This window comes from Cydia pomonella, chromosome 22 (assembly GCF_033807575.1).
Source record: "Cydia pomonella isolate Wapato2018A chromosome 22, ilCydPomo1, whole genome shotgun sequence".
Classification (NCBI taxonomy): Eukaryota; Metazoa; Arthropoda; class Insecta; order Lepidoptera; family Tortricidae; genus Cydia; species Cydia pomonella.
Genome location: NC_084724.1, coordinates 9719716 through 9735979, shown reverse-complemented (window position 1 = coordinate 9735979; position 16264 = coordinate 9719716). Strand labels below are relative to the sequence as shown.

The 16264-nt window shown below is 41.3% G+C and overlaps 2 protein-coding genes across 7 annotated transcripts in view; one reads left to right on the top strand and one right to left on the bottom strand.

Annotated features, from left to right (window-relative positions):
• The window catches only part of LOC133530130 (organic cation transporter 1-like), a 47147-nt gene that overhangs the window by 15408 nt on the left and 15475 nt on the right, over positions 1–16264 (bottom strand). For all 6 annotated transcript variants that reach the window (XM_061867975.1, XM_061867974.1, XM_061867976.1 and 3 more), the window contains 2 exons: positions 14232–14335; positions 13523–13716 (listed from right to left, as the gene is read on the bottom strand). In XM_061867975.1, the coding sequence (XP_061723959.1) occupies positions 13523–13716; positions 14232–14335 (298 nt within the window). The remainder of the gene's footprint in view (positions 1–13522; positions 13717–14231; positions 14336–16264) is intronic.
• Positions 8781–12629, top strand: LOC133530133 (uncharacterized). Its single transcript, XM_061867980.1, has 4 exons — positions 8781–8975; positions 10733–10831; positions 11424–11541; positions 12433–12629. Exons 2-4 carry the CDS (start codon positions 10735–10737, stop codon positions 12536–12538), a joined length of 321 nt encoding a protein of 106 aa, XP_061723964.1. The 5' UTR covers positions 8781–8975; positions 10733–10734; the 3' UTR covers positions 12539–12629.

The following is a 16264-nucleotide window of genomic DNA, read 5'->3' as shown; positions in this document are numbered from 1 at the left end:
CGCTTACCATCAGCCTATTCGACTGCTTTTTTGCCCCCTATATGATAAAAAAATATAACTGTTTTTTGATGGGAGTGCCAAGAGCCCTTCTCATTTTGAGTACACTCACAATACATGTTTCTTAGGCTATGAAATTGACATTCAACTAGCACATTGCATGCATATTGATAAAGTTTGTAATAGATTAGCATCAGCCAATTACGCATTGCTGAAACTAAAACCTCTAGTTAACAAAAAAACTTTAAAAACTGTATATTATGCCTATGTTCAAAGTGTACTAACTTATGCGATTACTATTTGGGGAAATGCAGTAGATGTAAACCGGGTATTAATTTTACAAAAACGCTCGATTAGAATAATATACGGGGTAAATTGGCGCACATCTGCGAGGACCTACTTTGTGAAGCTTGAGGTAATGACGGTCATATCATTGTTTATATATTATGTTACTGTAAAAGCCCGAAGTACGGTAAAACCTAGGATATACCGGTAAGACCTAGGTTTTACCGATGCCGATCGGTAAAACCCCGAAATGTGAAATAATTATTGTTCACTTCGGGCTTTTACCGACATGGATTTGGTAAATCCTAGGTTTTACCACGGCGACCGGTAAAGGTTGAATCATGCACTGGTTTTTGACAGTATTAGATGATAATCTTGTATCAGTGTAAGGGGCGTTACATGTAGCGCCATTTAGAGTGATGCTTCGTATTGTTTCGGCTATTTTACTAGTCATATAGATCTAGGTCTTTCGGTTTTGCTGAAGGTGAGAGTGAACTCTACTCACTGCAAATTCGAACGCCGTGAGTAGGGATGTAGAAGTCCTGAGAGCAGAGTAATGTACAGTGTGTTACATACCCTCTGTAAGCAATATGCCCAGTTGGTGGGAATTTCGGGCTGTAGCTAGCCGCTGTAATAGGTAACAGAAACGCGTTCCGTATGTGCTTCGCTTTCCAGATGACTAGGGTGCACTGCATAATGCAGAGATTATCGTATTGCGAACGATTGGCATCTTAACTAGGTACCAAGGTTTAGGTATAGTTTACAGTAAAAACAAATTAGGTATCTATTAATAGTTCTCGCTTGTTGAAGCGATCAAATAACACCCAGACGCTTTCAATTAAATCAATCAATCTTGAGGATGCTGTTGCGGCTGTCGAAGCACTGCAGCGCGTCCGGCATGTTTGCTGAGGCGCGAGTAGATGACTTTTTTGCCATTAGGCAGAAAAGAATCGCCTCCATGCTGAGACGGGTGCGCGGCAGCAGCAACAGTCTACTCAAGGTATTGGCCGAGCGCCTCGAGTGCCCCGTTATAAAGTTTTGGGTGGAGGTGGCAATTGGGGCAGCGAAATAGAGTATGGCAACCTGCGCCCCTACTCTCCACACATCTTAGTTTTTAGTTATAAGTTCTTATTTTTATTTTTCTCTAAGGACCTAATTAGCATAGTTTTAAGTCGTTATGGATTAGTGATCTGAAATAAACGGTTTCTTTTGTTTTTTTTATACCCAGGGTACGACACGAAACTTAAATACGTCCTTTTCTACATATTAAAGGTTGTGCTAAACTATTTCTTTTATACCTAACATTTTATTCTGTAAGAAAAGGAGACACTTGACCTGTCCGACGCGTCGCGTGTGATGTCACGGCGCGAAGCTCATGAACACGACCGCACAGGACCGTACCCTAAAGGCAGCAGTGCATCAGCGCCAGAGTACTCTGAATGTACCGCACGAAAGAAAAGTACGGTAAGCGATAAAAACTTGTACAAACAATGTTTTTTGTTTCCAAAAAAATACTAAATCGTACTTTTCTTCCGATTTACATAAACCAAAATTCAAGTGTCAAGTTTAGCTCCCAAGATTAAGTTTTATAAAAGCTTGTAAAAACTCAAGTATCCGAAAAACACATGTACAAAGAAACAACTTGATATAAATAATAAATAGTTTGTATTCAAAATACTACGGACGCCTTATAAAGAAATGTGTCGGAGAACTTTCAGGAGAATATTCTTAGGAGTAATGAGAAATTTGCTCTATTAAGTTTAAAATATTGTTTCGAGACCAGGTCGGTTTACTAATATCAATAAAACACACATACGCATTTAATTTGAGCAAAAAAAGGAACATTATCCTAATAAATAAGTACCGAGGGACCGCGCTGGAGCTCAGGCAGTACTGAGTGAGGCCATCGCCTCTTGGAACTCCAGCTCGAGTAATAATTAATGCCCTTTGCATTTTCGGGGGTGGGTGTGGGTGGTGCAACTAACACCTCTTGAACAGATGGACACATGATTCTACGGGGAATACTTGGATCGCCATTTAGAGGCGACGGGGTTACGTCAGGCTCACGCGGGGTAGTTATTCTGGAAAGCAACAGCATTAATGATAAGCGTGTTCTCCCTGTCCTCTTTTTTTTTGACGCAGGGGTAAATGCATTTACGCATCTCACCTCGGGCTGGGGAAGCCCATTGGGGGGTGCACGGTGGGCTGCGCGCCAAGGGAGGGCGGCCATAACTAATATTTTATGATTTTTCCTGATTTCTTCTACTTTTTCTTTAAATACAATTATTAAGTAGGTAGAATATTAAAAAAAAACGTGTTAGGGTATATTGCATGCAAAATATATTCATAAATTCTAACAAAAAAGTCATTCTCTTACCACCCGGGTGGTATGTGGGACTCGCTCCTCCCGTAACTCCCTCTGTTAGCCAGAGGAAGGGGAAGAGAATACCCACTAACATCCCCTGCGGTGTCATCCTCTTTGCCGTTAGGGGAGCGTCATGGGATCGCTTGCGGCATTCTATCCGCGACGCCCCTCGGTAGCCCGACCGACCTGTGTTGGACACCCACGCCAATGAGGAAGAGCACCAGGACGCTTGGCTCTCCTCCCACACGTGCAGAGCCGTTCCGTGTGGGCCCCCCAATCCACTGGCTCTACGAAGGGGAGGAACTAGCTGTTGGCTTGGGCATATTGCCTACCTAGGGAGGAGACCCTCCCTCTCCGCCTACGCCGGAGCGGTAGCGCATCTGCACTATCTTCGCGCAACCACTCCGCTGCTTCCTTTAGGGAAATCACGGTTTCGCAAAAGACCTCAACTTCCTTCCATGCCCTCTTGCTGCGCAACATGGGCGACACGACGTCGTGCAGCGAGAGGTCCCCACTCGTGATTTCCACTGCCACCACCATGTTTTGGCGTACCACAGCCCATCGCCTGCACGATTCAAGTGTGTACTGGGCCGTGTCATGGCAGATTGTTGAAGCAACCGTGTCCGGTTGTTACCTGCGTCAATCTGTAGCTGGGCACCCCGTGTTCTCTATGGAGCCACTGGTTGAATGACTGGAGGAGAGCCCCTATACTGCGGACTCTATAGGAGGAATCCTCCTGGTCGCTCTTCCAGCGGTCCCACAGGCTCTTGACAGCCTGTCGTTGCTCTCTCTTCGCCTCCTCTGGGTCGAGGCGTTCTCCACGCGCTCTGGCCTCTGATCTCATACGGTAATTTCCAGCTATCATTTTAACTTCCAGCTACCAGGGTGGAGTGCCTGCCAGGGCTCATGCCACCGCGAAATACACCGTATGGTATGCCTTTATTATGCGCAAGGCCACCACCCTCAGCGGACGCCTTAGGAGAGGCTTGGCTTTAGCCAAGAGCCTGTCTGCCCAAATTCGTGCCCCGTATAAGGCCATGCTCCGAACAACGCCCACGTACAGGCACCGACAAGGGGCTATCGGCCCACCCACGTTTGGTAATAGCCGGCTAAGGGCTGAGGCAGCACCCACGATTCGGGACGCTAACCTGAGGAAATACTGTTCAAAATTCCACCTCCGGTCAAGAACAAGACCCAGGTACTTCATGTGTGAATTGACCGGAACCCTCTCACCTGCAACAACTATAGTTAAGTCCTCAGGTAGCGCCCTTCCAGGTCCCCCGAAGACAATTGCTTGAGTCTTCGAGAGGGACACATTCAATCCTAGGCGTTCGATGCGACCCACTGACATCTCTGTGGCTACCGCCGCTCTGAAAAAGTTATCGTCCATGTGCCTTCCCCGCACAGCCACCATGGTGTCGTCAGCATAGCAGATGGTGATCATGCAGGGAAGCTGGGCCCCCCTTATGGCCCAGTCATACCATATATTCCACATCAGGGGGGTGTTCTCCCTGTCCCACCTTCCGTACTCCAGAGAGAGCCGCCGCGGCTTGTTGTTGAAAATTTGTAACTAAACCTACAGCAAAACCAGAACATTAACAGTCAGCACTATGACAATTTTTATGAAATACGAGTGTTAAATATATTATCAGTGGGAGCGGGACCGCAATAAACAGTGTAACGATGCACGTTATTCTAATCAAAGTAAGATTAGGTTATACTGTGCGCGACTGTACAATCGCGAGAGTAGTTTCAGCGTAGCAACAACGTTAGCAGTTTTGATCGCGCGGTACGTTCAAAGTACTCTGGCGCTGATGCCTTTAGGGTCCGGTCCTGTGCGGTCGCGTAAGTCGCGTTCATGAGCTTCGCGCCGTGACATCACACGCGACGCGTCGGATAGGTCAAGTGTCTCCTTTTCTTACAGAATAAAATGTTAGGTATAAAAGTAAATAGTTTAGCACAACCTTTAATATGTAGAAAAGGACGTATTTAAGTTTTGTCTCGTACCCTGAGTATAAATAATAAAAAAAACCGTTTATTTCAGATCACTGATCCATAACGACTATTAGTATAAACTTAAAACTATGCTAATTAGGTAGTAGGAGAAAAAACAAAAATAAGAACTTATAACTAAACACTAAGATGTGTGGAGAGTAGGGGCGCAGATTGCCATACTCTATTTCGCTCTCCCAATTGCCACCTCCACCCAAAACTTTATAACGGGGCACTCGAGGCGCTCGGCCAACACCTTGAGTAGACTGTTGCTGCTGCCGCGCACCCGTCTCAGCATGGAGGCGATTCTTTTCCGCCTAATAGCAAAAAAGTCATCTACTCGCTCCTCAGCGAACATGACGGACGCGCTGCAGTGCTTCGGCAGCCGCAACAGCATCCTCAAGATTGATTGATTTAATTGAAAGCGTCTGGGTGTTATTTGATCGCTTCAACAAGCGAGAACTATTAATAGATACCTAATTTGTTTTTACTGTAAACTATACCTAAAGCTTGGTACCTAGTTAAGATGCCAATCGTTTGCAATACGATAATCTCTGCATTATGCAGTGCACCCTAGTCATCTGGAAAGCAAAGCACATACGGAATATGTTATTATATTGAACGCGTAATGCGTTATAGGCTCGTTGTGTAAACTTCACCCACAGGCTGCATGTGTAGAAATTCTGACAGTAAGCTCTAAAGAGCGTCAATTTAACTGATGTATTACACCGTGGGAACCTGCGGGCAAGCATATTGCCTCTCACTGCTGTCGCTCTTTTTTCCCTTTCCAGATCCAGATCGTCATTCAATTCAGTTGTAAGCTATGCCCCAGATACTTAAAGCGATCTACAACTTTGAGGGGTACGCCACACAACATGATCCTCGGCTTCGTAGACGGGTTATAAGTACTTACGAGCTTTGAATATAACAAACTGACTTTGGACCGTGTTGTATTTTAGACCATGCTGCCCGGCGTATTCCTCACAAATATTAATGAGCTGTCGTACCGCGTCAGCCGAAGGCCTCAGCAACGCCATGTCATCAGCGTAACTTATATTGTTAAAACACACATCACCTGTATGGCAACCGACATGTGCCCTGCTGAGTGCCTCGATCAACTCGTTTACGTAGACGTTGAAAAGGAGAATGGATGTTAGCCCTCCCTGTCTCGCTCCACATTGTAGTTTGTACTCGTCAGACTCCTCTCCCGCCCATCTCACTCGGTTGACCTGGCTGTTGTACCAATGTTTAAGCAACGCGACATATTCAATGGAATCTCCCGTTTTTGTAAGCTTGTACTATAGCTTGTCTTACACAACCAGGTCAAACGCCTTTGACAAGTCCAGAAAGCACGCATAGATCGGCGTGTTCCTGTCCTTGTAGTACCTAATAGCTTGCTTAAGACACAAAATCGCATTTTCGGTCGACAGCAGTCTTACAGAATAGAGCTGTAAGATTCCGGTTCAAATAACCCTTTAGCGGCGCGGTTCCTTTGTTCCGACCGGCCGTACTAATAGTTCCTAGGGACGCGGAGGCCTCCTTTCGCATCCACATCAGCTGTCCACGGCGCTTAAAGACGTTCCTGGCTAACCAGGAGCGGCCCTCGGTACGACCAACTAGCATGACAGGGGAGTACCAACATACCACGGAACCAGACAGGCTTATTTCTCTCCCTTACGAACCACTACCATAACCCACGTTTGGCAAAAGGGTTTTTTTTTATTATAACAAAATTATTTAATTGAAAGCATCTGGGTGTCATTTGATCACCCATCCATAGTCGCTTCAACAGGCGGGAACTATTAATAGATACCTAATTTGTTTTTACTGTAGACTATACCTAAACCTTGGTACCTAGTCAAGATGCCAATCGTTCGCGATATGCACCCTAGTCATCTGGAAAACGAACCACATACGGAACGCGTTTCTGTTACCCATTACAGCGGCTAGCTACAGCCCGAAAATTCCCACCAACTGGGCATATTGCTTACAAAGGGTATGTGACACACTGTACATTACTCTGCTCTCAGGACTTCTACATCCCTACTCACCGCGTTCGAATTTGCAGTGAGTAGAGTTCACTCTCACCTTCAGCAAAACCGAAAGACCTAGATCTATATGACTAGTAAAATAGCCGAAACAATACGAAGCATCACTCTAACTGGCGCTACATGTAACGCGCCTTACACTGATACAAGATTTTCATCTAATAATGTCAAGAACCAGTGGATGATTCAACCTTTACCGGTCGACGTGGTAAGACCTAGGATTTACCAAATCCATGTCGGTAAAAGCCCGAAGTGAACAATAATTATTTCACATTTCGGGCTATTACCGATCGGCATCGGTAAAACCTAGGTCTTACCGGTATATCCTAGGTTTTACCGTACTTCGGGCTTTTACAGTAACATATACAACTCTGTGTTGGAAATTCACAAGAATGCAAGCACTTTACTTAAGCGTTCGGATTGTCACAATTATAATACAAGGGACAGTAGTAAACTAATACTTCCATCACTTAGATTAAAAAAGTGTCAAAAACAGGGAATTTTCATAAAAATAAAGCTATTTAATAAACTGCCCACAAATGTCACAGATTTACCTTATAATGTATTCAAAAACACGGTCAAGACTTTTTTTCAAAACCATGCCTTCTATTCGATTACTGAATATTTATCATTACAAAATATTTTAATTGAAGCAAATTGTAAATAGATTTTTAATATTATTAATCGTATTTACTTCGTATAGTAAATTCATAGTGTAGAATATTGTGAAATACTGACTTACCATGTAATGATCATGTTACATTATGGTTAATAAATAAACTAAACTAAAAAAAAAACATGAGAGAGAAAAGGTATGTCTACAGAAAAGACGTGAACACAGTTTTGTGTTTGACCCAATCACCTAATTGCCATGTGAACTGTAGACCTAGTGATAAGATCGATAACCTTAAAAACAGGGTACTTACAATGGTCTTATTCTTAAGTCTAATGGCACTTAAGTCGTTTATACCAATTCCACCATATTAAACATTTTTCAAAAAATGAAACCACAGAAAATTTTTATGCGACTACTTAACCTTTTCACAAAATTTCACGAGAATTGGTTGAAAATTGCAATCTGTAGAGGAGAACATCCGGACATACGAAAACAAATTGCCCGAGTCAAAACAGAGACCATCGCTAACAAGAAAAGTCTTCCTAGACCTAGACCATATTCTAAGGGCGAGTGATATGTGCCATTTCCTCATGTGCGAATGTTTCTGATACTAGCTGGGTCTGGCTCAGATTTCCTGCAGTGCAACGCAAATAAGTATGCGGAGGCTATGAGGCCAATTTTTTTATTTTTATTTATTGAATAAACAAACAATTTACAGTCTAGAATTTAATACAAGACCCATAGTAGGCAAAACCTTGAGGAGGTTTGTGTGCCGATGGGGAGTTCAGAGAACAATACATATATTAATAAATAAATAAATAAATATTATAGGACATTATTACACAAATTGACTAAGTCCCATAGTAAGCTCAATAAGGCTTGTGTTGAGGGTACTTAGACAACGATATATATAATATATAAATATTTATAAATACTTAAATACATAGAAAACACCCATGACTCAGGAACAAATATCCATGCTCATCACACGAATAAATGCCCTTACCAGGATTTGAACCCGGGACCATCAGCTTCGTAGGCAGGGCCACTAGGCCAAACCGGTCGTTAATGTCTTATATCTAATTTAAAAAAAAACACATTGTAGGATTCTTAGTATAAGTAGCTTGTCTCGTTTGATTTCAATAAGTGCATTTTAATAACTTTTTAATTCGAGCTTGCAGTTGATTTCAAAACTATGTCATTTTGTTATGATTCGCGCTTGCATTTTACTTGATCTGTCCGTATATGTATTAAGCGAGACACAAGGGCGAATAGTAATAAAATACATAATTGACATCAAAACGTACGTTCGTATTAGCCTTTATATTTACGGCAATATTAGAGCCTAGAATAAAAGTATCTTAAAAGTAATATCAGCTATACGGATATGAAGTAAGTTACGCTGGTAATAAGACTTAGTTTCTTATCGTCAAGTAAAATGCCAACAACAAAACGAAACTGGTTTAGCAATGTGAATCATGATTCACATCAGAGAAGACTTTAGATATGCTAAAGTATTTGCGATAAAGTTTGAAAACGTGACTTTAAAAAAGATTGGAGAGTTTTGGTATAACAGATTTCATCTTTAATTGAGCTTCTTGTTAAAGTTTTGAAGTAGTTTCTATAAGAGTGTCAGTACAGATTGTTATAAGACTTAAATATAAATAAACAGGTGAGTAAGATCAAATTATACCTACCAATACGCTAATGTGTAATTCTTGGAAGTATTTTCCTTGATTCTTGCTAATAAATGGCATATTGGCAGTCCTGTTTGTACATACTGGAGTTCCTAATGTTCGTTAAAAATATGGCAATCGTTTTTTAAAAAAACAACCCATCTCGGCACGTACATTCCGGCAAAGAGATACACTTTAAATCCACGTGCATGTTGCGCACTTCTTACAATAGTACATTACGATACATGTGCGAAAAATAGGAAATTCGAAACGAGTGGCGATAAATTAAAACACGACCGAAGGGAGTGTTTTAAATCGACACGAGTTGCGAATTACCTATTCGCACATGTATCGTACAACGTTTTACAGTACATATGGCCCTTTAAATGTTCGACACAGTAACGTAATATGCTACTTCTCGCACTAGTGCTATAAAGTATCCCCATATGTACTGTAAAAATCATTTTGAGCATGGCTGTTACCAGAATCGATACAAACTTTACCGATAAACAGATTCTGCAATACGATAAAAACTTTATTGAAAACCAAGAGTTTGTATACCTCATAATATGGCCAAAAGTGGAGCACTTAACTATATAAGAATCGAAAAACAGATTTAATATTTTTTTAAATGCTCCTAGCTCTTATAATAAATAAAAAATCTAAAAAAAATCAAACGTAGGGGGAAGGTTATTGTTGATATACAACAAATTGTGTCAAATATTTTCAATAAAACACAAAGAGGGAAAAATGAGGACTACGCTTGTATGAAAAAGCGATTTCGCACGGGGCCTCTACTTTCGTCTTAAGCGCGGACGTGGCGGGCCCAGACTTGAATGGCGGGGCGACTTAGACACCTTCATCAGTAACTGGCCAGAAATAGCCCAACAATGGGAGCTGATCACTGGGAGAGGCCTTCGCCCAGCAGCGGGAGACTATAACGGGCTAACTAAAAAATAAACCGGTCAAGTGCGAGTCGGACTCGCACACCGAGGGTTCCGTACAAACCTGTACAACCCGTACGAATTAACTGTGCACCTCGCGCTAAGTATAGGTAGTAGGTAGTAATAACAACAGGAGATTTAAAGTATTTAAACCGTATTTAGACGATTAAAACGAGACGCTGGCAACAAAGATGCTATCGCTACTGAGCGCTTGCGGCGAATGCGGGGCGCCGGGAGAGGGGTCGCATTCCAGCTGAGTGCACAGTTAATTCGTACGGATTATAGGTTATAGGTATATAAGTAAAAGTTCACCCATCACGACAATCGAATTATATCAATTATTAAAAATATTTTTATTACATGATGTTACTAAAAATTTACGGTTTTCGCTATTTTTCCTTTATCTGTGCTATAAGACGTTGATTCGTAACAAATTTCAAGATTCTGAGTTCACGGGAAGTACCCTGTAGGTTTTGATTCCCTTGTGTCGAAAATTTGCGGCATAAACGGCTGTATCTTTTGATTGCGTTTGCTTTTGATAAGTTTGATTTTTTTCACAGCTCCAAGAGATAGCAGACCTGAGTATTTAATATAAATTCCAGCTTGATACCTTCACGCGTTCCTGACAAAAAGGGTCTTGACAGACAGACAGACGGACGGATGGACAACAAAGTGATCCTATAAGGGTTCCGTTTTTTTCCTTTCGATGTACGGAACCCTAAAAAAGGAAAACCTTTTAAAGTGATACTGGCCACTGGTATGTTGTCAATGGACTGGAATATTGCTGATTATGAATTTTATAATTCCAGACATGAATCGGCGTCTGCTAGTCGCGCTGAGTGTGTTCATGGCGCTGGCGCAAGCCGCTTGGGTTGACGAAGACGATATTGATCTCACTCTTTCCAGCCGTAAGTTTTTTACGTCCTGTGATAAAAGTTGGTACTGTAAAAACACGCGACTATAATCCAAAAGATCACAGGTATGGTCCAAATTTATCGATTTCAACGGACTCGTGAGCAATTAATTAGTATTTTATACAATCGTCATATTAATAGAGAGCCTTTCAGTCGAGTACCGTGTTTAAGCAACGAAGCTTGCTTAGTTGTCTTAGTAAGGTAAGAGATTGAAAAGCTTGATTATATCACTATTGTTTACAATACTTTTCTACGAGTTATCTAAAATAATACTTTTTTTTACTATAAAACCTAAATAATTAACAAAAATTGGTATCTCAGTAGACAAAAATGTAGTACAGAAGACATAAACGCGCGTTGAATGAATATGCTCATGCAATAGTTGCCCGTTTGTCTTTTCTATGGGAGCGCGGCGGCACGTGATTGATCAAATTCTTTATAGTACAGCGTATAAATATTATAGTTGAGTTGGGAGCCCATAAATGAAAAGTAAGCAATTATAGTTTGGTATACGAAATCTGAATTCAACCAATACAGTCGACGAGTACAAAACAATAATAAACGCATTTTTCATCGATCTCAACAGAAACTAATATATCGTGCAAGAAACCTGACGGACGTGAAGGTATTTGCGTCCATGAGAGCATGTGCGAAGATGAATTTGTGATCCCACCTGCAGATGTGGGTGACTACGACGAGATCCAGTGAGTATCTTTATTTTTTATCTGTATTTTATTTTATAAACTGCAACACAGTGCAGGCGGTGGTGGCCGAGTAGATCTGAAGTCCGACTTTCTATCCGGAGGTCGCGGATTCAAACCCTGGCAAATGAGTTTTTCGGAATTTATGTACGGAGTATCATTTGTTATTTACCACTAGCTTTTCGGTGAAGAAAAACATCGTAAAGAAACCTGCAGATATTCGTGAAGATATTCAGAGTTGTATGTGAAGTCCCCAAACCACATTGGGCCAGCGTGGGACTATAGCCCTCTCTTTCGCCTATGAAAGGATGCCTGTGCCCAGCAGTGGGACGTATATAGAGCTGGATTAGTATCTCTTTTATTCATTTTAGGTGTGAGTTTAGGTTTTCTTGTAATATGAGTAAAACAATACAATACACATATAAACACATAATAAAAACCTAACCTAGGGTGCCGCCAGCAGCGGGGCAGGGCCCAAGATGCCGGTGGTCAGGGCCGCAGAGTGAGGAGCCTTCTGAGTTTGACCCTTGATTCTTATTATTATTTAATGGAATTATATAGATGTCACATTATACATACAGGGTGTTTATTTAGTCACCTGTAATAATTTACGGAGTGAATATATAGGTCATACTGAGCAACTTTTACTATAGTAAAATTTGCTCATACCTATAGGACCAACCCCGAAATCATGAAAAAGAATTTACCCTCCCATATAAAATGTCAAGGTCAGACATGTTTGTATGAAACAGACCATTTTATTTCCTGATTTAGGGGTTAGTCCCATAGTAAAACTTGCTCAGTGTGACCTATATATTCATCCCGTAAATTATTGCAGGAGACTAAATAAAGACCTAGCTTTTTATTATTTAAACATATTTAATTATTTCGCAGTATAAGCCGCTGTCCGGGCTTGTGGGACTGGTGTTGCCTGTCCTCAAAACTGGCATCCACGGAGACAACTACAGATATAAACCTACCAACCACAGGGAAGAATTGACGCTTAGAAAACTTGCTTATATAAAAAAAAAAAACAATTTCAATTTAATTTCAAGCTGATGTTTAAACAATAAAATTTTCCTTTTTTTGTTGTTTTTTGTGTTGTTACATTATCTATTCATCTTTCTTCTTAGGTGACGAGCTTTTTTCCAAATTGAATATAAAAGTAAAATATAAAAAAACATATAAAAACAATACAAAACACATATAAACACATTTTAAATTTTGATTGGTAATTTTAATTTTTAGCTTTAGTTACCTATTTTAATTGTAGTTAGTTTTAGTTTTTTATTCATGTTGTGAGCTAAGGATGCTTGTGAGTTTTGATTGAGATTTTATCCCTCTCCTTGTCCTCCTCGTCTCTATTATTACCCGCATTAATAACCGTTGAACCGCTTTAGTTGAAATTTGGTATGTAAATAGTTTTTGCTATGGGGAAGGATAAAGAATAGTTTTTAACCCCAAAATCACCCCGTGATGGTGAAAAGGGGAATAAAAGCGTTAGGGGAAAAGGGGGTTGAAGTTTTTATGGAGAATCAGTAAAAAAGCAGATTGTATAAAAGATGCCCCCAGATACGTATTTCAGGATTATTAATAGTAAATCCCCCCAACCCTTTCAATTAGGGGATGGAAGATTGTCATAAGCGACTTACAAAAAGAAGTGAAATCCCATTAAAAATATTTTCATGTAAAATGTAGCCAAGACGAGACCATATGGCTATCACTGTCATAAAGTTATCAGATCTCTTGTACAGCCAAGCTTCTAATTCTACAAGCCCTAACTTCACAAACTTTACTCCTTAGTCACAATATTTGGCTTGGCAGTTAGAAAAGAACCATGAGTCGGGAAAAATTATCCGTGCTCATCACACGAATAAATGTTCTTATCAGGATTTCAATCCGGGGCCATCGTCTACATAAGCAGGGTCACTACCTATTTGGCCAGACAGGTCGTCAATTATATTCCTTAGCATTCAGAAGGTACCTGCAGACGTCCGTTTCTTAGGAGGCATCAGCTCGAGCGCCAGAATGAAGGGCTGCTGGTAGAGCGCGGGGAAGAACAGCCCACCGGCCACTCGCAGAGCCGTGTAGCCCCAATACGATGTGATGAAAGAGGTCGATATGGCTAGGGGGACTTCCAAGAAGATCATCAGCAGGATTGTTGGTCGGCGGCCATATCTGTCAAAAAAGATTTTATAACTTTCACGATATCTGGTTACTGGTGTCTTTCAGTTACCTATCGTGCATTTTGCTTGTACCTGTCCGTGCGGACGTGACGATAGATGGATGGATGTGACGCGAGTGAGACGCACGATAGATAAATGACATCATTCAGGTATCATTCTGATGTCAGTGTACGTTCAAATTGGCCTGTAAGTATGCGGAGGAGGGCTCGTCTCAGGTAAGCAGGCCTTCTCTGAAATTCCTTAGAGCTCGTGTGCAGTGGCGGATTTGCAGTCTTGTCCACCCTAGGCCCCATGCCCAGTAGTAGCTAACTAACCGCCCATTTCTCAGCACCCATCATAAGACTGCCGCCTTGCTGCCGCCCCTTATGTCTTGCCGCCCTAGGCGCGGGCCTACTGTATAACTCACCCTGCAACGGTTTTTGGGGCAAAGTGTGTTCTTTGTCTTTTGTTTAAAGTTCGATGCTAATTTTAACCCACCCTTCAACGAACGCTTTGTCGAAAACGAACCTGTCGGACATCCACCCGAAGAACAGGTTGCCGAAGATGGAGCCGACCCAGAAAAGCGTGTTGCTGGTGCGAGGTAGCCAGTCGTTATCGCACACCAGCGCGAACTGAAAACAAAACACTGCATGAAGATGGTGGGTGAGTGGTAAAGTACAATCTGACTGACTCGCACTGTCGCGTGCGACTTCATACTTGAAGTCGCCCTTTACATATGGAGTCGCGCACGACAACACTCCTTATGTTAAGTGACCAGACAAATGCCACGATTTATGACCGGAGTCATACACATGATGGGCAGTCATCAAAACAACATCAAATAAGCCACTTATGCGTTGCCAACCCTTGAAAGTCCTGGATTTTCCCTTTAGATCCCCATGTTATAATTATAATGCATATAACACAAAAATACACCAGGTAATAGTAAATTCCACATTCTGTATAATGTTCTAGGGGGAAACGAGTGAGATGACTGCTTATTATTGGTGTGCCATGTACAGTCAGCTGCAGAGATTGTTGACCCCCCTGTAAACAATTTCTATGCAGGGAGTGTATCCCTGCAGCTGACTGTATCGGTCTAAGAAATGGGGATGATTCTTGACTTTCACGTCTATCCTGCAGACATATCAAAGGATGAATCACTTTAGAACGGTCCGGGTCTGGGCCGAGGCTTCTGACACTTAGTTTTCTATGACGGGTTTATAATACGGGATAACTGAATTGTCCCACGCCTCGGCCCAATCCCAGACCGTTTTAGCGTGAGCCATCCTTTCCTATTTTACTCCTTCATAAACTTTTGTGCATATCTTTTGTCCAAATGAGTTCTAATACTGTATTCGATTTACTCAAACCGGAGATAGGGAGTTTAAACCTGAGTTAGTAGGTAAGTACCTAGACTAATGCGCAATTAGCTGTGGTTAATTACCTACAGAACATATCAACTTCTTGTCTCGTTAATGTTCAAAGCGATAACAGTTATTAATATAAAGTATCACAACAAAACAAAGAGCCAAGTATTTCACAATTTCGCCTTTGCCCTGCGGCGGATCAATCGATAGATAACAAGTCTGCCATGCATAGTTCATGGGTAAATTGCAATCGGTAATGGATATCCACTACGAAATTGTATCTACTGTTATCGATTTGCGTCAATTGTACATAGATATCACTTAATATTTATTTACTTGTGCCAGTTGTTTGTTGAAGGAAAACATTGTGAAAACATTTAATCTGTATGTAGCTTAGGACGTTTGGCGTGAGGTTTGAGATACATATTAGTTAAGAATCAGCTTGCTAAAAGCGCATGTAACAATTTCTCTAAATAAAATCTAGAAGAGCACAGAAAATTGAATTGGTTGATGCTGAACAAGTTGATATAAGTAAGTAAGTAAATATTCTTTATTGCACCACAAATAAAACAAATTTAAAAAACAGATTTTCAATGTAAAGAAAGGTAGCAACAGGCGGTCTTATCGCTGTAAGCGATCTCTTCCAGACAAGATATAGAGTAAATAGGTTAGGCAAAAAGCATTAGCAACTTACTGGGAAGGCGTACGACTTTCATTTCAGGTCGCAGAGTTTTATAAAACATAATTTGATATTTAAGTACCACTTATTACTCCAGCACACGTCTGCTGTACGCCATATGAGTCGGTAGACCACGTCGGAGATGGCAGGACGAACTTGACGCCTTTGATAGAGACTGGTGGGAGACTTCCGAAGATCGGAATACGTGGAAGAATAAGAGACCTCCTTGCCCAACAGTGGGACAATATGGGCTCATAATAATAATAGTTATTACTCGGTGAAGGAAAAAATTGTAAGGAAACCGGACTAATCTTAACATAGACCAGGATCTCTAGAACTGTGTCGTATGAACTACGCATTAGAAGTTTACAACGCAGTTTAACTTCTAAAATTTGTAGTGGTGTTCTTAGGCTTCAAGTAACCCTATATTGCCAGGCTGAAAAAAGGCGCCGTCACCGCCACCAGCACGTTGAATTTCTTTTAAAATTCTTATACATTCGCCGCAGACAAAA

What these genes read in the sequence shown, in the direction of transcription:
- LOC133530133 (XM_061867980.1), top strand. Translation starts at nt 10,735, where the DNA reads ATGAATCGGCGTCTGCTAGTCGCGCTGAGTGTGTTCATGGCGCTGGCG. An exon ending in TGATCTCACTCTTTCCAGCC is followed by an intron (nt 10,832 to 11,423) that starts GTAAGTTTTTTA and finishes CGATCTCAACAG; the next exon opens with AAACTAATATATCGTGCAAG. An exon ending in GGTGACTACGACGAGATCCA is followed by an intron (nt 11,542 to 12,432) that starts GTGAGTATCTTT and finishes ATTATTTCGCAG; the next exon opens with TATAAGCCGCTGTCCGGGCT.